The sequence below is a fragment of the Lissotriton vulgaris genome, chromosome 6 (assembly GCF_964263255.1).
Source record: "Lissotriton vulgaris chromosome 6, aLisVul1.2, whole genome shotgun sequence".
NCBI classification, from domain to species: Eukaryota; Metazoa; Chordata; class Amphibia; order Caudata; family Salamandridae; genus Lissotriton; species Lissotriton vulgaris.
The window spans coordinates 847,957,422-847,981,756 of NC_141694.1; the positions used below are offsets into that span (position 1 = coordinate 847,957,422).

At 44.7% G+C, this 24,335-nt stretch overlaps 1 protein-coding gene across 1 annotated transcript in view; it reads right to left on the reverse strand.

Annotated features, from left to right (window-relative positions):
* The window catches only part of CRIM1 (cysteine rich transmembrane BMP regulator 1), an 891,430-nt gene that overhangs the window by 90,127 nt on the left and 776,968 nt on the right, over positions 1-24,335 (reverse strand). The window contains exon 12 of the mRNA XM_086926868.1: positions 6,636-6,851. Within this exon, the coding sequence (XP_086782994.1) occupies positions 6,636-6,851 (216 nt within the window). The remainder of the gene's footprint in view (positions 1-6,635; positions 6,852-24,335) is intronic.

The following is a 24,335-nucleotide window of genomic DNA, read 5'->3' on the forward strand; positions in this document are numbered from 1 at the left end:
CTCCGTGGCGCGCACGCCGCCACCGCGTTGAGCGGTGCTCAAAAGGAACATTGAGCCCCGCATCGCGGGACGCGCGCGGGCGGTCCGGGAGAAGCCCGGGACAAGGGCGGGGCTGTCTTAGGCCGTCAGAGGCCGAAGGAGGCTGGGCTGGGCCACCCCCCTTGGCTCTCAGTAGAAAAAGGTACCAGCGGTAAAACTAAATTATTTGCTGTAAACTATCAAAACGACACTGTCGCAATGATATTTTATGGCGGATTGCTTTTTGCAGTTAAATTTGACTTTGACTCTATTGGAATCCGTTAAAAATTCTGTCTGGACCACAGATAACACGCTTTGACTGTAGCAGGTTATATGGCCCAATATTTAATATTGAGGTGAATACTTACTGAGTTCAACGGCCATATAGCTAAAAGTGGTCACCAAGCTGGTCATATCATTCTTGGAATTGGAATTGGTACTGGAGGGTGAAGTGTTACGTAGCAGCATTTTTGTTGATTAGGGCAATTACTGTTTACTATTAACTGAAATTGGGGAAACACCTAATCATGAGCAAACGAAAGGGTGCAGTAGGCACACTTGATGATTTTATAATAAGAGCTGAATCCGTATTATGCCACGAAATTGAATTAGCACAAAGAAGGTTATCACTTGACCCCTCAAAACTTCCAACCTATAGTCAACCTGGTATACGCCTGTCAACAAATACACCACACTTAGACGTGGATAGCTGTACCGTAATCCCCCAACATGTTTTGAATAACCCTACATTAGAACCCATGGGGTCTTTTAATGTAAATGAACCAGGGACCCCAGGGATATCAACAAGATTACGAGTGCAAAAAACAGCGGGAATGACTAAAGAAAAAAGTAAGAATTGCCTGAGGGGAAAAAGAATTGGTGAAAAGAAAGGGAAAGCCGGGGGAACGGGGAGATTGCAAAATGGTGATATCAATGTACCAGAATATGAGGAGGTCTTGTGTAGAACAATTGGGGTGCAAACTTATGCTGATAACTTTATTAGCCTAGGTAGAGAGAATGAAGCAGTTAGAGCGGTAGAACAAATTATAGCGGATATTTTTAAAACAACCGTAGACTCTGTACAGACCCAAATAAATTATGGACAGCAAAATGAAGGTCATGGTTAGCAGAATCAACCAGTTAAACTTTACCATAGCCCAATTAGGTGTCACGATTGGGGATGGAAATAGATTAATTGAAGATGGGGCCAGACTACTAGCAGATTTTAGGATTATCCAAATTGAAAGCATGGCAACCAGTGATGATAAACATATTCAGAAACAATGTAGAATGGAGCTAGTAAATAAAGCTGGGACGGGGGAAAGAGCAGAGGAACTAGGGGACAGTGAGTTACAGAGAAAGACTGTTACTCGACCCGATAATAGAACAAATCACTCAGAAAGAGATAGCTACAGGGCAGCAGTATACAGCCAGAAGGGGACTGACTTGACTCCTAACCCTGATGTCCTGAAGCTACCTCCTGCCACATGCCTCTATGTCCTGGTTCTAGCTGGGGTTCCAGCCCTGCGAAGGGATCAAAATGAATCCTGGTTCAATCTTAGGAATAAAGCAGTTGATTGGCTCTCCAAGTATAAAAAGTTCAACCCCAATAAAACGAATGAAATCCTGATGGTGCGTAGGGTAGGGTGGGTGGGGAATTCTCCAAAGGATATACAAGGCTATTGTATTGTTATAAATTTTAAACACCCTCACATAGTACGTACCTTGTTGGGAGCACACGAGGAGATACTAACACAGAGTACTAATATCCGTGTTCTACCATTAGGTTATTTTTATAAACCTACTGAAATAGGAAGAAATCATAATCATGGCAAATTTCTATTTCTTGAGACCTTCAACAGCTTCCAAGAGTTAACATCTCTGGAGGCGGTTGATTGTCTGCAACCGTCAGAGGCTATAGCAAAAGATTTCCAGATGCTATCTGTAGAGAAGGAATTAGGGGGGAAAAATAAGGTAACAACTAGTAATTATTGTGAAGAAATGGAAGTAGGGGAAGAGCGAGGTGTGAGCGAAATTGCACCATTAATTCCAATAGTAAGTGGAATTTGCGAGAGTGTACTGGCTAGGGGAGTCACTGACACAAACCATATGTCAAGTGATGGGCCTATGAGAGTCCCAAACCCCAATGACCAGGTAGAATTAAAAATGATTTCATGGAACACAACAGGTCTTGGAAGGAATGACAGACCCTGAGTGGAACGATTATACATTGAAACAAGTGATATTTGTATGCTACAGGAAACCTGGGCATTGAAGATTCCACACAGGGTAGGATATAAAACTTTTCATGTGGCCGCAGTCCCATCTGTAAGAGGAAGGCCCTCTGGTGGCCTAGTTATATGGGTAAAAGTGACCCTCGATATTAGAGTCACGCATTTATGTATTGACTCATTAGACATACTTGGAATAAAAATAGTAACTAAAGATAGAAGGGTGCTGCACCTATATAACATCTATAACAGACCTTGCCCGGTTTCCAAGGAGTCTGTAATTATAGAACATTTGGATTCCATTCTTAACTTATTAGACACAAACATAAGCATAGTAATAGGTGGTGATCTTAATTGTAACTATGAACCTATTACAGGGCTTGGAAATATTTTAGAAGAGGAAGACAGTGCTAACAAGATTTCTACAATGTACAGTTCCAAGATGGTTCAGTGCACTGTGTTAGCACTCCAAATCATGAGACTAATGGTTGGGCATGGCCTGAGAGCATGCAATGGACGTCTACCATCTGACGTACCGAAGGCTCCAAACATTTGGTAGGAGTAAGTCCCAGAGCAAAATTGATTATATAATCTTATCGTTTGATATTTGTCTGTATGCAGTAGATCTAAATATTATGCCAAGAGTAGAGAGTGACCACCGTCCGCTTGAGTTTGTCTTTCACAGTAGATTGTTGCTTAGCTCAACCGAGAGTAACAGTGTAGCTTATGTGAGCCCAGATGATATTATAGTTCGCAACAATCGTCGCTCAGTTAAATGGGCGTATATGCTGGAACATGGTGAACTGCTGGCAAGTGTTTATAATATATTTGCAAAAAAAGACAGGCAGGTAGGGAAATCCTGGTATAATAAGGACTGTCGCAATGCCAAGGCTGAACTAGTCCATGCTATAAAAAACAATAATATGCCGACAGTCAAAGAAGCTAGATTAAAATACAGGAGAGTACAAGAAAAGGCCAAGGCTTCATGGGATGAAGAGATTTGGTCTGACTTACTTACTGCTGCCAAGAACAATGATCAAATGTCATTTTGGAGACTTTTGGCCAAAGGAAATAGAAAAGAAAAAGGTTCTAGGGATGTTTATCTTGATGAGGTTACTTGGATCGAGCATTTTACTAAATTGTATGGAGCACCTGTGAAGGATATGACTCTTTCAAATGATGAGTTATTCTTGAGTCCAAGTGAAGGTAAATTAGATTTTGACCTACAGGAAACAATACTGGCAATTAATCTAGTTAAAAATGGGAAAGCCCCTGGACTAGATAAAATTCCGGGAGACTTATATCAACAAGAAATTAGTGTCTGGGACCCCTATATTAATTGTTTATGTAATGCCGTAGCTGCAGGTGCAGATCTTCCGGAGAGATGGAAGGGGGGGCGGAAATCATTACAATTTTTAAGAAGGGCGATATGAGTGATCCTGCAAACTATCGCCCTATTAGTTTAATCAATATTTTACAAAAGATTTATGCAAGGCATGTTTTAAAATCGTATAAACATTTGGATTGAGGAAAAAGCAGTTCTTACAAAGTTTCAGACAGGGGTTAGAGCCAAAATAAGTACTAAATATCAGGCCTTAAGGTTCTGCTGCTTGTGTTGGAAGTATGTAAATATAAGACAGAGTCATTTATATGTAGCCTTTGTAGACCTTAGGGCTGCGTTTGATCTTATCCCCCGAAATTTGATCTGGGAGACACTCAGCCGCCTAGGGCTACCAGACAACCTTTTAGAACAGATTATGAGGTTGCACGAAAATAATTATGCTAAAACCAGGTGGGGCCCAGGCGGCGAATTAACAAGGCAAATCCCCATAAAGAGGGGAGTTCACCAAGGCTGAGTGTTGGTGCCTACACTATTCGTCAACGATATCCCATTCTTTTTGGAGGGCTGCAAAAATGATGACCAAAACTGAGGGGAGAAAAAATACCAGCCCTCCTTTTCGCTGACGACACCATACTTGTATCGCAAACACCTAAGGGACTGCAATGTCTACTAAATACATTCCAAAAGCGAAAAAGGCCTTGAGATTAATACAAATAAGACGAAGTATATGGCTATAAACCCTCATAAAACCTTCAGAGAAAATGTAGTTTTAAACGGTCAATAATTGGAACATGTTAAGAATTTTAGCTACTTGGGTGTTTCCCTGGATTCCAAATTATCTTGGAATACCCAAATTGAAAAAATTAAAATTATACTATCGCAAAACAAGTTACTGATTATGAAAAGGCATGGAAATAGTCTTAGCAAAGCAGTTTCGCCAGCACTAGAGGTATTTAAGTTCAAAGCCCAATCGGCAGCACTATATGGAGCTGAATTATGGGGACCCTCGTGCAAAAAGGTCTTTGAGGTTGGTGAAAACAAATTTTATAGAGCATTGCCAAGAATACCCGTGCGCACGCCACCAATACCAATCATTCTTGATCTGAATATGAAACGCAACGTTCACCATGCGATCTTGAGACCACTGATGCTTTGGGTTAGACTTTGGTCGACACCCGAGTTGTTCGAATATAAGGATGGATTAAAAGAAATAATGGAATTGGACAAAGGACCCCCCCTGCACCCCTGAAATATAACTTTGAGAGCATTTTTCACACACACATGCCCCAAGGGCATGTGTGTGTGTAAAATGAAACTTTCAAAAATGCACTTTTGTGCATTTTTGAAAGTTTTCACAAATTACCATGAAGGTCAACTTCATGGTAAATTACCTCTCCCTATTTGCGAATTCGCACATTTAAAATGTTCATGCATTGCATTTAAGAAATCTCAAATTGCGATTTCTTAAATGCAATCGCAATTTTAGAAATCACAACGGGATTGCGATTTCTAAAATTGCGAAAAACATGATGCATCCCAATTTTGTAAATGGGATTCGCAAGCGGCCGAAAATTGCGATTTGCACCGTTTGCAAATGCAATTTACTTTGATGCATGTGGGCATTTGTTACTTCTGTCCATTCGTCCAAATATATAACACAACAAGTAACATTACACCTACACCAAGCCAGGGCTATTGGCTTTGTCAATGGTTGTAAGTTGCATAAGATAAATAAGCAACAACTATCACTTCGTTGCATATAATAATGAAAATACTATTTGGTCTTATGGGAGAAGTTCTGGCGTAAGGCTAGAGCAGCCCACCTTCGAGCTGAGAATACAAGTTCGAGCCAGACGTCCTGTGATTCAAAAAATTAATATGCTCTTGACTAATTTAACTGGTGCTCGTGTTAAGTGCGCCTAGGTGCCCTATATAAAACTGAAAAACGAGATCTCTTAAGTTACATCAAAGGCAGTGGCAGGTTGCACTATTGCAGTTAATGTGTTTTTTTTACCCTAAGGGTAAAAATGGAGAGCCCGATAGGGACGTCTCGGCACTTGCTTTTACCAGGCCCACTTAAAGCCCTTAATATACTGACAAGTTATCTGCTGGATTAGGTCAGTTTGCTTATTACCGAATGTCCAGTAGGTATTGGGGTTGCCCATCATTTAATATGAGTCTGCTAGAATTATCTTTTCTTTTCCCTCAAGCTTCCCACTTCTGAGGCTGTCCAAACTCCCCATTGGCCAGATCAGGTATTTCATCATCTGCTGCAAGGATTACCGAACAATAGGGCCCCACTCCAGAGACATTTGTGTGATTTATGCTAGTCCAGGCACCATAAGCATATATCAAAGAGCATGAACTAACTTCAAAGGAAGAGAGATCTGTAGAACCCAGATTACAGGTAACGCTGTTTGCTAGTGCTCACCCCTCCCCACAACAGATATGCAAAAATGAAATCAAGAATGACAATTTGAGAAGTTTTAAGACATGGACAAAGTGGGAAACTGCCCAGGGCCCCTAACTTACAAGGGGCCCCTGGGAAAGTAAATTTTTTCTCTACAACAAACTTGAACATAGGATTCCATACTTTATGGAATAATGGGGCTCCAATTAGCAGAAAGTGAGTATAAAAAAAATCTAGTCTGTTCAGAACAGGGGCCCCAATATATTTTTTGCCTTGGCCCTTCGAAATCTTAAGACAACACTGCCTTGGATGCAGAAGGAACTGTATCCAAGGTGGTCCCTCCTTCAAAGACACATGGGCAGGAGTAGTTGGAGAATGATGAACCATCTACGTTTCAAATGTAACCCTAGCACTTCTATAAGACAGGCAGAAGGACGGTCTGAAAGGGATCATTTAATTTACAATAGAAATGAAAACAATTACGCATCTTCATGATGCTGAAGGAAAACAACCCCTTTGCATGCCCACCAATGTGATATGTTTCAAAGAGGACAATAATTATACAAACTACAAAGGAACCATCTCATAGAGGGTGTTTCAAGGTTTCTGTTAAAGAAGAGTAGGCGCTGCTCACCTGAACACTGCGGACAGCAGGAGTCCTGCGTACGGGTGGGGTTCTGGCACAATAGGGGCGGGCAGACCTCAGTCTCGCAGAGGACTCGGGCACTGTGGCAGGTGCACTGGGTGCAGGTGTCAATATTCCACGTCTCTCCCTCCACAAAGTACTCCCCTCCTGGGGCATGGCACACAGATGGGTTGCTCAGCACTGGCTTTTCTCCACTGGAGTCATCTGAGGAAAAATAGAGCACAATTATAAAAAAGGAAACTATTGCTTTAATGCCTTGATTATTATTTTCTGTTATCCAATGTTTACATTATCAACAAATGTGGAAAGTGCACGATAACAAACTGAACACTTCAAATGTGCATGCCTACAAATGTGCTTATTTTCCCCCCACTTAAAGGTAAGAAAGAGCACCAAAGCCAGGTGGGAGCATGTGAAATAAGCACGCACTTCTCAGGCTCATCTGGGTGAGAGAACAGGTTGTTTCGCTGCAGCATTGCAATTTCTTTAATGGGATTGCTCCAGTCAATACTTTAAACTGGCAATTACTAGCAGGCCCCGAGTACCTGTGTGTTAGAACGTTAATTATTAATTGAGGTGTGTGGTAGTTCACCACAAGTAATAAAATCACTAATCTTTCAGGTTTAGGCAAAGGTTCAATAATTTAACCAGACCTCAACCCTTGGTATCTATGGCACAGAGCAGACCGGCTTAACTTAAAGAAAATATATAAATCATTTAGATGTACCAAAAAAAGTCAAAAATACATCAAATTAAAAATCACACCCCAAATTATAAAAATAGAGTAAAATTTACTAAACAAAATGACATCAAACTGACAAAACAGAATAACAGGAACGGAAGGTGTGGATGTTTGAAGATTTGAGAGGAAAAGCTTCAAGAAAACATAAAGCACCAATTATAGGTACTATTAGTGCAGGAACGCGACCTGGGAGCCATTTGAGGCTGACCACGATGGAGAGAAGGCCGGATACACCACATAGGTTTGTCCCAGACAAAGATTTTTCCTTCTGACCTAGTGTCTGAAATGGAATGGAATGGAATAGGTTTTTGTAGAGCGCGATAGCTACCCGCAGGCGTCCTAGCACGAAGTAACTGAATACAGGAGTGTGGGGCAAGTCGGGAATTATCTGCTGAGGAAAAAGGTCTTTAATTTTCTTCGAAAGGGCAGGATGTTTGGTTCTGAACGGATCGAAAGTGGAAGAGAGTTCCACAGCCTTGCCGCGTTAGTAGAGAACATTCTGCCTCCACTTCTTTCTTTTTTGTATCTGGGCATAACGACTTGGAAGGCATGGGTCGACCTTAGCTGCCTATTGGGAAGGTAGGGGGTGATCAGTGTGTGGTTGAGGATTGCTCCTTTCCTTCAGTAGGCACGGTGAGCGATGCACAGGCTTTTAAAGTTGACTCTATCTTTTACTGGCAGCCAGTGAAGTGTTCTTAATTCATTTTTCACTGATTGCCGGCGGGGAATGCGCAGGAGAGTGCGGGCAGCACAGTTTTGGATAACCTGCAGTTTTTTCAAGGTGGATTCAGGAGAACCTAGGTATAGGGCATTACCAAAATCCAGTCGGGACAGGATAAGACCCTGGACCATGATCTGTCTGGCCTTGAAAGGGAGAAGTGGTAAGATTTTTCGAATGAGCCTCATAATGCTCATGCAGGTGGCTGCTAGTTTGGTTGCCTGGTGGCCGAAAGTTAATGCACTATCCAGCCAGATGCCCAGGCTCTTGATGGTATCCCTGGCTGGGGGGACTGGGCCTAGTGCTGGTGGCCACAGAGAGTCAATAGATTTTTGGGGGGAGTTGCCTAGCACCATTAGCTCAGTTTTGTCGCCGTTGAGCTTTAGGTAAGACTGACTCATCCAGGTGCATACTGCCTCCATGCAGCCTCTGAGATCATTGGAGTGAGAGGAAGGATGGGTCAAGGTCACCACCAGTTGCGTGTCGTCGGCGTAGGACACGACTTGCACGCCGAAGGGGCGTATGATTTCTGCAAGGGGGAGCATGTAAATGTTAAACAGTGTGGGGCTCAGGGATGAGCCCTGAGGAACCCCACAACTGAGAGGTTTACTGGATGAGACGTTATTGCCCTCGCAGACTCTAAAGGAGCGGTCAGAAAGGAAGGAATGGAGCCAGGCTGCAGCAGTGGAGGTTATCCCTAGCTCTGACATTCTGTGACATAGGATGTCATGATTTACAGTGTCGAAGGCGGCACTGAGGTCCAATAAGATAATGGCTCCAGTGCCACCCTCGTCCACAATCTTTCTAGCTCCTTCTGTTACTGCTAATAATGCAGTTTCAGTTCCGTGCATAGGCCGGAACCCTGTCTGCGAGGTATCCAGGGAGCAGTTTGCTTCCAGGAATTCAATGAGACATTGATTTACATGTTTTTCTGCGAGCTTAGTTATCCACGGTAGCAGAGAGATTGGACGGTAGTTTCCCGGGTTCATCTGATCTAGGTTTGGTTTCTTCAGGAGGGCCTTAACTGTAGCTTGTTTCCACTTAGGGGGAACAAGCCCTGATGCGAGGGAGTTGTTGATCACATTCTGGATGGTTGGAAGAATGGTGGGCGTAATTGTTCTTAAAAAACGTGCTGGAGCTGGGTCACTGGGGGAGCCAGATTTTACCTGAAGTATAATAGTTTCCAGGCTGATAGGCTCCAGAGGTGGGAAGGCTTCCAGGAGGATAGAGGGGGTGGGTCCAGCGCACTGCTGTTCGGGGCAGGGGTGAGGGGATAGGGTGAAAGAAGAATAGATTGTGGCTATTTTATTGTGAAAATAGTCAGCCTGTTCATTGCAGCGAATTTGAGCGGTCTGAGGATCTGGTGGTTTGTCAGGGAGTTTGAGCAAGTTTTTAGCGATCTTGTAGATCTCCTTGGGTTTGGATGCTGCTTCATTAATTTTGTTTTCGAAGTAAGTGGATTGAGCTTTTTGTATATTGGTTTTGTAGGATTTTATAGATGCCCGATATTCAGTTTTGCTGGTATGGGAATAGTCAAGGCGCCATTTCCGTTCCAGTCTCTTGCATTGTCTTTTGAGAAGGCGTAGGTCCTCTGTGTACCAAGGGGAATTTTTGGGTCTCTGTTTAGGTTGAATATCCTTGAATGGGATAATGAGGTCAAGAGAGGTGGTGATCCAGTTGTTGAAGGCATCATTGCTGACAGTCGGATCGGGGTTATTTTGTGGGACAGAGGATTCCAATGTGGAGGTCCACAGGTTGGTGTCGAGCTGTGACCATTTGCGGTCTCTTCTTGAGGCAGAGGGAGGTGAGGGGCGGGATCCTAATGGTGACCAGGAGAATGGGATCAAAAAATGGTCAGTCCAGGGAAGGGTAATGGGTGGGCTAACTGTAAGATGAGTGCAATTACTGAAGATAGGATCAAGAAGATGACCTTTTTCATGGGTGGGTTGCAGTACTAGCTGGGAGAGATCTAATGCTAGTAGGTTGTTACGCAGTTCGGTGGCTGCCGAATCCGAGGGGGCGTCCAGGTGCACATTTAAGTCACCTAATATGGTGTAGTTGGGTGAGGAGCAAATAGCATTGGCTACCTCAGGGGCAAGCTGGTTTATGAAATTAGTCGGAGTGCCAGGTGGACGGTAAATGAGAGTTCCCGAGAACGTGCAAGTGGGGGAGAAGTCTAGTGAAAAGGTGAGGTGTTCGCAGCTGGGTAGGTTGGTTTGGGAGGAGCGGCAGGTGAAGCGATTTTTGTATATGATAGCTATGCCGCCTCCTTTTCCTAAGTCGCGATCAGCTCGGAGTATGTGGTAATCAGCGGGGAGAGCTTGAATGACTTCAGGGTCGGAGTCGGTTTTAAGCCAGGTTTCCGTGAGGAATATGGCATCAGGATTTTTGTCCGAGATCAGCAGGGATAGTTCAGTGGCATGTTTGGGGAGAGATCTGCAGTTAAGCAGAAACATGCTAAAAGATGGGGGATGTATGGAAGGGTAGCCTAGGAACCTACAATGTGGACAATTATAATGTTGGCAGATGGGGTCCCATGATGAGAGACAGAGATAGTTAGTGTGCCCCCGTAGTTGATGTAAGGCTTTGGAGGAATAACGTAAGAACGTATTTTGAGCAGCGGCGGTGGCCCCTGGTCCCGGTCAGGCGCGGACGGGCGCAGACGGGCTTGCCTTTGGCGCGCCTTCGGCGCCCCGCCGGCGCCGCCGCTGCGCCCATCCGCTGCGCCTCCTGGGAGTGGGAAGCATTTAGTAGTAGCTGGGCCTCGGGGTGGGAGGGGCTTAGCAAGATGCTCGGGTTCCTCACCCAAGATGGCGGGCCCGGATTTCGAATGCCTCGGGAGAGCAGGAGGCTCTGACAATTCTCGAGGGGGGGCGAGGTCCGCTCTGACTCAGCGGCGACCTAAATCGTGAGTAAAGTACAATAATTGCCTATATTTCACAAAGTGCAATTTTAAAAGAAAGGCTTTCCGAAGTGCGCGATTTTTAAAAAACAAAGTCCTGCTATTCAGATCAGCGTCAAGAATTTAAAGATTTAAGCAGAGTAACAGCACTGTCCCGGCTTCCGCCTCAGGACCACAACATACACCACACTCACTCTTAATCAGTGGGGAGTGGTGGAATGATTAGTGTCTTTTGTAGTAGCTGGGCCTCGGGGTGGGAGGGGCTTAGCAAGATGCTCGGGTTCCTCACCCAAGATGGCGGGCCCGGATTTCGAATGTAGAAATCATCCAGCGCGGCAAGATTGCATGCTGCACCTGAAAAAGTCCTCTCAAAGCTGGATAGCTGGTGGACGAGGTCCCACTGAAGCCTTTGGTTGTGGCAGAAAAAGCTCAGAGAAGGAAAAGTTAAATTTCATAACCAGATACTTTTTGCCCCTTCACCGGTTAAGATCTTTGTTCAGACTTCATCTCTTTTTATGAAATAAAGAATCTTTCAGCAGAGCAAGGCGGCAGGCTGTACCTGGTAATGATGCACGAAAGTCAGAGCGGCTTGCCATGAGGGTCCACTGAACATATTTTTCGGGCAGCAAAATGTTCAGAGCATGCCTAACTTGATTTTCTTGCCTAGTAAGATTGCCCCTTGGGTGAATTGACCTGGGTAGTTGGCCCCGGTCCTCCAGAAGTCGAAAATGATTTCTAAATCTGGTCATGTGGGCACTTCAGGAAAAAGGGCTCTTGCAGCTACTGTGTCCCTATAACTACACAAAGATCAGCCAGCTGACCTCTGGAATCAACTTCTTAAATTTGGGCACAAGCGGGAGCAGGTCCAGCTCTTCTCACAAGTCTTAAACAGCAGGTGCAGTACTTCTCCTGTTTTTCCATAGGTCCAAAAAGTGTTATACAGAGACAGTGGTGATGTCCACTTTTGCACAGCTCAGTAGCCAGTGAGTGGGGTTGACCTCTGGACACTCCCTATCCAATGTAAGCACTCCTGGCCATTTTTGTAGTGCATCCTGTATGTTCTACAGTACACTGGCCCAGAATGCACTTTTCTATAGGGAATCCAAGGTTGTAATTGTATTTATTATGGAACAGGCTTTCTGCTCTTGGAGGATGCTTGTGTGCCAGGCATGGTTGTACTCAGGGAAATGAGCAGTCTTCTCCACCTAAGCTACACCGCAAGGTTCTGGACCAACTCCCCCTCTCCTGGGTTGGTGCCCAATTGACTACCCAGAGCCAAACGAGCAAATGTTTCCCTCTTCCTTATTTTTCCACTTCACCTAAACTAAGAATCAACAGGCTTCCATTCTGTCCCTTTCATGTTAATAAAGTTCCTGGTACCGCCACAGTTGATCTTCCTGAACTGATAAGGATCACTGCCCCACACCCAACTCATCCTTTCACCAGGAATAAGCCATTCTCCTGCTCAGGGAGCTGTTTTCACACCTCACCAGGGTCAAACACTGGCAGAGCAGCTTCTGTCAAGGTAATGCAAAATAGCCTCCATGAGCTCAAGGCAGGGAAAAGGCAACATTCTAGAAGTTACCTTTTGTAAATATGTATTAAAACTCTAACTTCACAGTTGATTTGGATTTGAATTAATATTAAAAACAGTAGTTGAACCATGCCTCTATAGCTTGTCCCAACCCCCCAATATTAGAGTTAATAATTAATTATTTACTCTATTTTCCTCATAGGAAACCTATAGCCGTTTACAGTGAAAATAGCATTTAGGGCTTGTCACTGGCAAGGACATAACACATTTTTACATGTCTCGCTTTTAAATACAATGCACCTTACCTTGTGGGTTCCAATGCCTACTCAGGGGTGAGGAAGGTGTTTTCTTGTCAAAAGGGTTAATTTGACAGATTGGAATGCAGGTCTAAACTGCAGCAGTCGGGCTACATAGGTAGGCCTTAAGTCATGGGTACTCACAAACTTTCTCTTGGGGGCCAAATTTACAGTGTGGTTTGTGTCCGAGGGCCGCACCGGTGGGGGCGGGGTCAGTGGGGGTGTGGGCGGGCCTAGAGTAACAAAAAAAACTGACTATGAGGTTGAACACAGGTCCCTGCAGCTGACGTCTTCGTCCACTGAGCCACAAGACCCACATAGACACATCTCTGTCTCTCTCTCTCTCTCTCTCTGTCTCCCTCCCTCCCTCTATCTATCTATCTATCTATCTATCTATCTATCTATCTATCTATCTATCTATCTATCTATCTATCTATCTATCGATCTGTCTCCCTCCCTCTCTCTCTCTCTGTCTCCCTCCCTCTCTCTGTCTCCCTCCCTCTATCTCTCTCTCTCTCCCTCCCTCTATCTCTCTCTCTCTCTCCCTCTATCTCTCTCTCTCTCTCTCCCTCCATCCCTCTCCCTCTGCCTCACTCACCCTCTCTCTGACTATCTCACTCCCTCCATCCCTCTCCCTCTGCCTCACTCACCCTCTGACTGTCTCACTCCCTCTCTCTCCTTCCCTCACCCTCCCTCACCCTCCCTCTCCTTCCCTCACCCTCCCTCTCCTTCCCTCTCTCCTTCCCTCTCTCCTCCCCTCTCCCTCACTCCCCTTCCTTCTCCCTCACTCCCCTTCCCTCACCTTCACTCCCCTTCCCTCACCTTCACTCCCCTTCCCCCTCTCTGTCCCTCACCCTCTTCCCTTTCTCCCTCCCCTATCCCCTTCCTTCCTTCACTCCCCTTCCCTCACTTCCCTTCCCTCACCCCCACTCCCCTTCCCGTACTCCCTCACTCCCCTTCCCTCACTCCCCTTCCCTCACTCACTCCTTCACTGCCGCTTCCCTTCCTGCCTCCCTCACTCCCTCTGCCTCCCTCACTCCCCTTCCCTTACTCCCTCCCTCACTTCCGCTTCCCTCACTCCCTCACTCCCCTTCCCTCACTGCTGCTTCCCTCCCCGCCTCCCTCACTCCCTCTGCCTCCCTCACTCCCCTTCCCTTACTCCCTCACTTCCGCTTCTCTCACTCCATCACTCCCCTTCCCTCACTCCCCTTCCCTCATTCCCTCACTTCTGCCTCCCTCCCTCTGCCCCCTCACTCCCCTTCCCTCACCCCCGCACTGCTGCTTCCCTCCCCGCCTCCCTCACTCACTCCCTTCCTCCCTCACTCCCTCCCTCCCTCACTCCCCTACTCCCCTTCCCTCACTCCCCTACTCCCCTTCCCTCACTCCCCTACCCTCACTCCCCTTCCTCCCTCACTTCCGCTTCCCTCACTTCCCTTCCCTCACTTCTGCCTCCCTCCCTCTGCCTCCCTCCCTCTGCCTCCCTCACTGCCTTCCCTCACTCCCTCACTCCCCTTCCCTCACTCCCTCACTTCTGCCTCCCTCCCTCTGCCTCCATCACTCCCTTCCCCCACTCCCCTCACTCCCCTTCCCTCACTCCCTCACTTCCTCTTCCCTCACTCCCCTTCCCTCACTCCCTCACTTCCTCTTCCCTCACTCCCCTTCCCTCAGTCCCTCACTTCTGCCTCCTTGCCTCTGCCTCCCTCACTCCCTTCCCTCCCTCCCTCACTCCACCTCCCTCACTCCATCACCCTCCCTTTGTCTCCGTCCCTCTGTCTCCGTCCCTCTGTCTCCGTCCCTCTGTCTCCGTCCCTCTGTCTCCGTCCCTCTGTCTCCGTCCCTCTGTCTCCGTCCCTCTGTCTCCGTCCCTCTGTCTCCGTCCCTCTGTCTCCGTCCCTCTGTCTCCGTCCCTCTGTCTCCGTCCCTCTGTCTCCGTCCCTCTGTCTCCGTCCCTCTGTCTCCGTCCCTCTGTCGCCCTCCCTTCCTCTGTCGCCCTCCCTTCCTCTGTCGCCCTCCCTTCCTCTGTCGCCCTCCCTTCCTCTGTCGCCCTCCCTTCCTCTGTCGCCCTCCCTTCCTCTGTCGCCCTCCCTTCCTCTGTCGCCCTCCCTTCCTCTGTCGCCCTCCCTCCCTCTGTCGCCCTCCCTCCCTCTGTCTGTCTCCCTCCTTCTGTCTGTCTCCCTTTCTTGGTCTCCATTTCTTGGTCACACTCTCCCTCCCTTCCCTTTCCCTCCCTCTTCCTCTGTCTCCCTCCCTCCTTGGATGAGGTTATATCAAGTCTGCTCACCCTGGCACCGACAATTAAATCTTTTACCCATCGTCGTTGCATTCTGGTGAGGGCATGTTCTACTGTTAATTGCCTGCCTGAAGTTACCCTGAACTGAAGGCCCCTAACGAGGGGAAGGGCAATTCGCGCCACGTAGCACCAGCCAAGCTGTGCTCAGTTAAGCTATTCGCACCTGTTATTTTGACCTCACCCTCATCCGAGAACAATCTTGTCCACTGACCCTATTTTGTGCATCATACCTCAGCTTCACACTACACATGGAAAATATGCCAAAGTAGTTAATAGAAGATTTCAAAGCTTTGATTGGCTGAATCAATATCGGAAATCTAGTAGTAGAGATGTCAATAAGTATTTCTATCGGCCATGTGCGCCAACATTCAAATTATTGCCTTTCTGTTTCTCTGTATTTAATTTAGAGCATTCTGCCCTGTCATCTCACCCTGCCTGTGAAGTTGACGGGTGCGACTGTGTGTGTGCCCTGGGTGAGACAGCTTCAGGGCACACACACAGCCGCACCCGTCAACTTCACGGGTCTTTAAAAGAACATTTGCATGTTAATGGGGCTTTGTAGTATTTCACCTCTTCGTAGGCCCCTGCAGCTCCACTCTGACTACGGAAACGAATCACCCGGCCCCCACAGAGCAGCAGTCTCTCGGAGTCGCGCTCCGGTTGAAGACACTCTTTAGAAATGTTTCTGTAAAACACGGGTACTGAAAGGTCCGCGGGCCGCCAGGGAAGGCTTGCCGGGCCGCCAGTGGCCCGCGGGCCGTACTATGAGTACCCGTGCCTTAAGTCATGTTTTCCTTGCCAAATAAGAACCTCATTTTGCGCAAGCATTTACAGAATCGCAATTTGAGATTCCCTAACTGCTATGCTAGTAGACCTCGCAAATTGCGATAATGCCTTACGGAATCGCAAATTACCACCAACTTCAAGTTGGTGGTAAGTTGCGATTTCCTTTAAAAAAGCACTTTTATGCTTTTTTCAAAGTGCCATGTGGCACACATACATGCCCTTTGGGCATGTATGTGCGCCACATGCGCCCACATGCACAATTCAGGGGTGCAACAGGGTGTCCTTTAGGAACCCTTGGACCCTTGAAATTGTGCGTGCAATTTGCGAGTAGCTACTGGGTACTGGAAAATTGCGCGCGCAATTCTCATGCATTCCTATGGGCCTCTTGGCCCATAGGAATGAATGGGAAGCCATTCCTTATTTGCTACTAGCAATTTGCGAGTCGCAAATAAGGAATGTGTAGGAATCGCAAAAATAATTGCGATTCCTACCTACATGGCATTTTGCGAGTCCTTAATAGCGATTCCCTAAAAATCGCTATTGAGGACTTGCTAAACTGCTTTTACCTACATCTGGCCCTATTTTACATCTGAAAAGTACACTGTAATTTACATTTAAAATCTTTGTCTCATGAATGTACTGCTTACACAATCCCATCCTTTTTATTACTGTTTTGCACTGCAGCAGAAATTTTTATTGCTAATGTCACCGTTCGAGAGCATGCACCAAACCTACGGGCTTTGACACTTCTTGTTATTTGATTGGGTGTCTGGCTCAAGTTACACTGTCTGTTTTGAAAAATCGAATAGAGGCTGGAGTCTAGACTAACTAACTGTATGCTGCCGCTAGCTAGAAGCAAGTGAGAGCACGCACACTGAAAGCCCTTGCTCTGAAGAAGGCTTGGCATGCCTTGTTTGCACATTTTCCTGAGTAAAGAAAGCTATATAGCATGCGGGCATGTAAACATCTGAAGGAACGCAGTAAGAGTTTCTAATAAAGCTGTCATGCTACGAAAGGAGGGAGGGATGGGCAGAGGAAATGTACCACGCAAATCCTAGCTGAAGAAAGCAGGAAGCTAGAGAGGAAAGGCATCCAATTAAAAAAAACTGCCTCAGAATACCACACTATTATTTAAATGGGTACCTGCACTTTTTTTATTCTGAGGGGGGTACCTGAACTACTCAGTATTGGTGCAATACTTCTAACTGGAAAGTAGCAGCACTTCTCAGAAGCAAAGAGGTATTATAGTGTAGGGTAACTGCTTTTCTACTTGTCCATTTCAAGCACTGCATGACATGGTTTTTATATTTATAGTACGTATTCTACATTTTTTTTAAAGGTAGTGAATATACATTTAAAGTGCATACAATGTTTTCACCTTTAAGGTTTTGTACTGAAGAGGTTAGAAATGCAACTATATTATAGCCTTATAGCCCGCCGTAACGGGCTATACCGGCTATTAAAGGCCCGCTGAATCGTTAAAGGCCCGAGCCGAAGGCGAGGGACTTTAACGAGACAGAGGGACTTTAATTGCCGGTATAGCCCTGCTACGAAGGCTATTAGAACACTCTACCACTAAAGGGCAGAATGTTCTAACAAATTAAACAAAGGGTTCTCGAAGCTCGAGGGGATATAAATCGCCTCGAGCTTCGAGAAGCCTTTGTAGAACATTTGAATGTTTCTCTGCGGGCCTTTACCGGCCCGTAGAAGCAGGGAGCACCTCATTGTCTGCAATGGAGCTCCCGACATTCCAATGTTCTAATGTTGTATTGAAACACCATAAGCATGTTTCCTTTCACTAAGAACGGAGTTATTTATCGTCTCTTCCGTTAATACGATTTTACTTATGAATTTGCACAATGATTAAAGGTCGGAAAACCATTGGTTTCAATTTAATATTTCCACAGAGAAGCCCCTTCAATTTACTGATTTATCCAGGTTCCACGACAGATGCATGGTTTGCTCTGAAATATAGGACTAAAATTAAATATTCCCCAAAATAACCTCTTACTTGGAGCAAGTGTCCTAATAAAAGTATAAACATTTAGTATTTATTTATTTCAATTATTTATAAAGCACGCAATTGTCTGGTCAGAAGACCTGGTACTAAAGAATCCACTGCCACAAAGTATCTGGAGCTAATTATATGGCAGAGAACCAAGGCCGTACTGGAAACCAAAATCAGCATTGCCAAAATGTTGAAACCAACCCCACACTGCACGAGTCTGACACCAGAATGGGATTTGGGGCGTGACTAGATCATGGCAGCACGTCCTGCTTTTAATGCAGCCCTCTGTCCTGCAGCCTACCGGGAAAATGCCAGAGTGGCACAATGCCCAATCCAGCCATGTTTAAAATGTGCATTAAGAGTCAAATCTTTCGAATCTTCCTGAATGTCAAGTGACCAGATGTTTCCATTGAACACAAGGGAAAAGAGTTCCAACGTGTGATGGTCAAAAAAGAAAAGGATCATACGCTAAAGCAAGTACTCCTAATCTTGAGGACCGTTAAGAATCTGGATTTTGTTGATCTCAGTGCCACTGATGGACTAAAGGCTGAGAATAGCTTCCAAAAAAGCTGGAGCCTTGGCTGTTCGTTGTTATGTGGCAAGTTCAGCAGGCACTGGAGTCTGAACAAAAAGCCAGATGTGGGAACAGAGGGTAGAAGGCCAAGTAGCAGTCGTGTAGCTACATTCTGGATTAATAGCAGGCGGTTAATCAAGTAGGCCCAATAAAGTGAATTGTCATAGTCCAGCATGAACCAATGAGGCTGGAGAAGTGGCAACATTGAGCATCACTGATGCAAAGACGTTAATCTGAGATAGAAGAGAGGGAGAGTGGTCCAATTGCTCGGTGACCCTTTAAATCCCACTCTGCATGCCGCTCCCACATAGAAGAAGATTGAACAAGTAACAATTAAGGTTGGTGCCTGGCAAGCCACCAAGGGCATGTAATCACCCACTGGAGGGATCGTAATGCACTACAACTCCCAGCATGTTGTTGCAATACCCATGTGGGAGCAGAATGCAGAGTGGGATTTAAAGGGTTGTAATGCGCAGCCGCACACTAACTGCTTTGCTCTATGATTAAGGGGCATGCTGCCTCGAAACCCGCCAGGGCGTCTTGAATAAACTCTGTCTGAAAAGCTCTTAGCTGCAAAGAAAGGTTCTGTAAACGTATCCTGGTGGAGTGGCGTCCTTCAAGCACAGACAACTTTGGAGAATATATAAGCTCCGTTGTGTCTTTGGTTCTTCAACCGCGAGGGAAGGAGAAATTGATATATATATATATATATATATATATATATATTCAATTAACCCAGCAGCCGCCGAGCTCCGCGCTACTTAAGCCTCTAGACGAAGGCGGTTCGCGTGTAGGTTGCGAGCCTATACATCAATTTGAATCTTGACCTTTCAATCAGAGTTCGTGTGTTGCTTGACTCGGATTGAAAGGTCAAGATTCGAATTGAGATATATATTACCTACTGGCGGTCGCCAGTAGGTATATATAGTTAGGACCTAGTTACCATAGGAAATTCCGAACATTCTATTGGGAATAACTTTGGCGCCGATTGAAGGATCTGCCTGTACTTTTCCTTAAATTTGCCTTGCTGCGCTCCGCTCCTTCCCTGAAAGTTTCGGGGGGATTCGTCAAGCGGGGGCCGAGAAAAAAGGGGGGTCCCAAAACGTGTTTTCCCCATGTTAATTTCCATAGGGACATTCTGACAAGGCTACAGCTCGAACGGCTGAACGGAATTATACCAGATTTGGCAAAATGGTAGGGACTGGTATGCAGCAGTGCCTTTTGTATGTTTGGTGTAAATCCCTCCAGTAGTTCTTGAGAAAATTGAATTTGAAATTTTTCAAATGGCATTTTCTATGGGACCTTTAGACACGGCTACAGCCCGAATGGCTGAACGGAATTACACCAAACTTGGCAAAATGGTAGGGACAGGTATGCAGTAGTGCCTTTTCTATATTTGGTGAAAATCCCTCCAGTAGTTGTTGAGAAAATGAATTTGAGCAAATTATATATCTATATACGCTCAACATTCTATTGGGAATAACTTTGGCGCCGATTGAGGAATCTGTGTGTAATTTTCCAGAATTTTGGTAGCTCCGCTCCACTCCTTCCCTGAAAGTTTCGGGGGGGATTCGTCAAGCGGGGGCCGAAAGGGGGGTCCCAAAACATGTTTTCCCCATGTTAATTTCCATAGGGACCTTTAGACACGGCTACAGCCCGAACGGCTGAACGGAATTACACCAACCTTGGCAAAATGGTAGGGACAGGTATGCAGTAGTGCCTTTTCTATATTTGGTGAAAATCCCTCCAGTAGTTGTTGAGAAAATTGAATTTGATAAAATTATATATCTATATGCGCGCACCGTACGGTACGCGTACCGTACGCGCACCCTTACGTGCGCGAGCGAGTTTCTGATTGGCTGGCAGTAGACTGTCAACATTCCAAACTGTCCAAACCAAGAAGTGTTGGCCACCATCTTGTTTTTCAGGAGAACTGAGGCACAAGAGAGCCCAAAACAAGAGTGGAAAACACGAAAAGGGGGCAGTGTAGAGACCCCCCCCCAACCCTCTAGCCCTTCTCAGGGGGTCCCAAAAGGACCCCCAAGGGCAAAAATAAAAAATTTAAAAAAAAGAAATCGCGGGGTACGCGCACCGTACATGTAGGGTACGCGTACCGTGCACGTACCCCGCGATTTAAAAAAAAAAGAAACATTTTTTTGCACTTGGTGGTCCTTCTGGGACCCCCTGAGAAGGGCTAGGGGGTCAGGGGGTCTCAACCCTGCCCCCTTTTTGCGTTTTCCACTCTTGTTTTGTGCTCTCTTGTGCCTCACTTCTCCTGAGAAACAAGATGGCTGCTCAGGTGGTCCCAGAAGGATAATAACATATATAAACGTTATCCGCTAATAGAATTAGCATTTACAAAACCTTTGAAATTTATTAAAAAAATATATAGGTTTCACATCAGATATAGTTAGAAATTAGCATTTAAAAAACCTTGCAAATTCACTGAAAAAACCATAGGTTTCAAGTCTTATATAGTTAGGAATTAGCATTTAAAAAACCTTGCAAATTCACTTAAAAACCATAGGTTTCAGGACTTATATAGTTAGGAATTAGCATTTAAAAAAAAATTGCAAATTCACTTAAAAAACCATAGGTTTCAGGCCTTATATAGTTAGGAATTAGCATTTTAAAAACCTTGCAAATTCACTTAAAAAACCATAGGTTTCAGGCCTTATATAGTTAGGAATTAGCATTTAAAAAACCATTGAAATTGCTCCTGTATAGTTAGCTGTACTAACTATATTTCGAGCACCCGCAATCCACTGCTGATGATGTCACATATTACATCATTCATGACACGGTCAGTGACATCACTGATGACATCACTAATGACATCTCATTTGACATCACTGATTACATCACTGATGATATCATTCATGTGATAATACAATGCACCTCCTCACACTCTAATATAACCTTTGATACACCCAGTGTTAAATACAGACTACCATTCTTGAAACCTTTGACACACCAATACCAGTTACTACATACGCACTCACTGATTCCTAGGTCTACACACACATTCACTCATTCACCCATAGAATCACTCATACATACAGTCACTCATTAATACAACACTATCATATGCACTCATACACCTATACAGACACTCACACACTGCCACTCATCCATGGAGTTACTCACACACCTAGTCAGTCATGCAAAGAATCAATCACACTTCCATTTCCTCAACTATACAGGTATACACACACCTTACTTATTCAAACATATACTAACACATACTTACTCTCTTATACAATCACTGTTACAAGTACACAATAATCCATATAGCCACTAGCACATTCACTGGCTCTCATGTATAGTCATTTATATATGCCAACTCTCACATGCACTGTTTTACATATGTACTTACTTGCACATGTAGCACTGAGATATCCATTCACTCACCAACACACCCATACGCACAGCCAACCGCCCATATAGCTGTTCCCACATGCACTCTTGAACTCATACACCTAGTGAATCAACTGCTCACACATCTATGCACAGAGTCACACACCTCCCACCCGACCACACACACACTCAGTCTCCCATTCAAATACTTGGGCAACCAATCAATAACCCATATAGCCACTCATATAGCTACTGATCAACACATGCAGCAGCTTACACAACAGACATACTGATGCACACATTCAGACAGTTTAGTCACTAACCCATGCATTTAGTTAGACACATTTAATCACTCACACATACAGTCAGTCACGCACCTACTAAATCCTTCATCCAGACACTTCTACATCCACTCATTCTTCAATATGTAAAACATATTTAAACTTTACAGAAAGACACAGTCACTGGATGATGTCATCAGTGATGTCAAATGAGATGTCCTCAGTGATGTCTTCAGTGATGTCATTTGAGATGTCATCAGTGATGTCACTGACCATGTCATGAATGATGTAATATGTGACATCAGCAGTGGATTGCGGGTGCGCGAAATATAGTTAGTACAACTAACTATACAGGAGCAATTTCAATGGTTTTTTAAATGCTAATTCCTAACTATATAAGGCCTGAAACCTATGGTTTTTAAGTGTGTATATATATATATATATATATATATATATATATATATAACTAGATGTGCGTAGATACTCTTTGTGCCTTGCTATTTGTTGATGTGTAGAATTTATAAATAAATGTAATTAACTGGACCAGAGAACAAGGAGTTAAAATGGTGCAGGATATAAAAGCCCATTAAATAGGCCTCGTGAGTATGGGTTTAATTGGATTCCTCTGAATGTGAGGCAATAAGCAGCGATTGCTCCTGCTCTTTAGGATGTAGTACACAATAATATGGAATCTGACATTTTCACTGCAGTACCGAAAGATGGAATCTACAATTATTAGCCACTATAAAATCAAGTACCTGGAATAATCCCCATATAACCTCCACTCCTATATTTCCCAGGTATCAGTGTGTACATCATTTAAATTCAGCTAGCGAAAAAAAAGAGAGAATGGAGGCAACCCCTGAAAGCATAGCAGGATCTCTAACAGAAACCAGAAAGGATGCCCCAGGGAGCAGAATGTTTAAAGGGAGGTGTTTTAGCTGAGATTTGAAGATGCTTGACGCCATGTGGGGGCAACGGAGATGAGAAGTGGAAGAGGCAAATTCATACTGTTAGAAGAATCAGGAACTAGGTCTGGTAAGCCACTAAAAATTCTGAGGTTTGCACATTCCGTTTTACTCTAAAACTCGTTGTTCAACACATGGTGCCAGAATTTATTTAAGGAAGAAAAGCAATAATTCTGGCCACAATTATTTTTTAGAGTTATTACAATATAAATATGTCATGATGTTATTTACCAACACCATCCTAGATGCATCACTTCTGGCTCGCATACCAAGGATGTTCATTTGTAAATGCCTCTGATGCGTAGAACCATATTCAAGCATGTCCACAAATGGCAGCAGTTCACACCACTCCTAATAATTTGGTTGACTCGCTTTAACTGGAAATTTAAAAATATTGGTTAGATTGGTCTGGCATGTCTATTTGTTGCGGTACCATCAGTCTATCCTGTAACCCACTTACTCAGCTATCTGAATACACTTACTTCAACCGGGATTGATGTAAAAATCTGCCACTCATATCAGGGAGATGGCATACTGTTGTGCCTTCTTCAACTTTTGAGAAGTGCAACAACGTATTCCATTCTTTAGCTGGGTTTGTAAGGGCCCCAATCACCACATCACAGGAGCTCCATCAAGGCAAAAGAGGCCATCCACTGGGATCTCTTTGTCTCGCTCACCATGTGGGTAAGTTATGTTAAGATGCTTTCTTTTGCAGATGGGTTACATCCACCGCTCTTCTGTTCGACCTTCTCTGAATATGAACACTTGATGTATCCAATAACTGAGACCTTTAAAATGCCAATCAGAAAGCAGTTCTTTCAATTCTGTTTCCACAAGCTATCCAACACAGGAGAAGGAGAAAGGCACACAAGTCTTGCACTCGTCAGCACAGAATAGAGACAGTGAAATGAAATTCACTGGTGCAACAAACCAGAGGTGCGATCCTTCTACACCTCTGAAAGGGATTTACTGCGCAAAATAAACAAACAGCAGTGGTTCAGCACTCAATTTCAAGTTCAGTTATAGCACATCATAAGTCTTCAATACATAGTGCACAATTTCGAATGATAAATTATTGTTGTCTCAAAAACACTTAAAAACACAATAACGTGCAGTAGCCAACGCGTTTCGTCCACCAGGGACATCTTTAGGGCTCAATATACATGTTGTCGTCTTCTATATTCCTCATTATATGAATAGTAAAAATGGATGTTGTTTTTAGAGATTTTGGA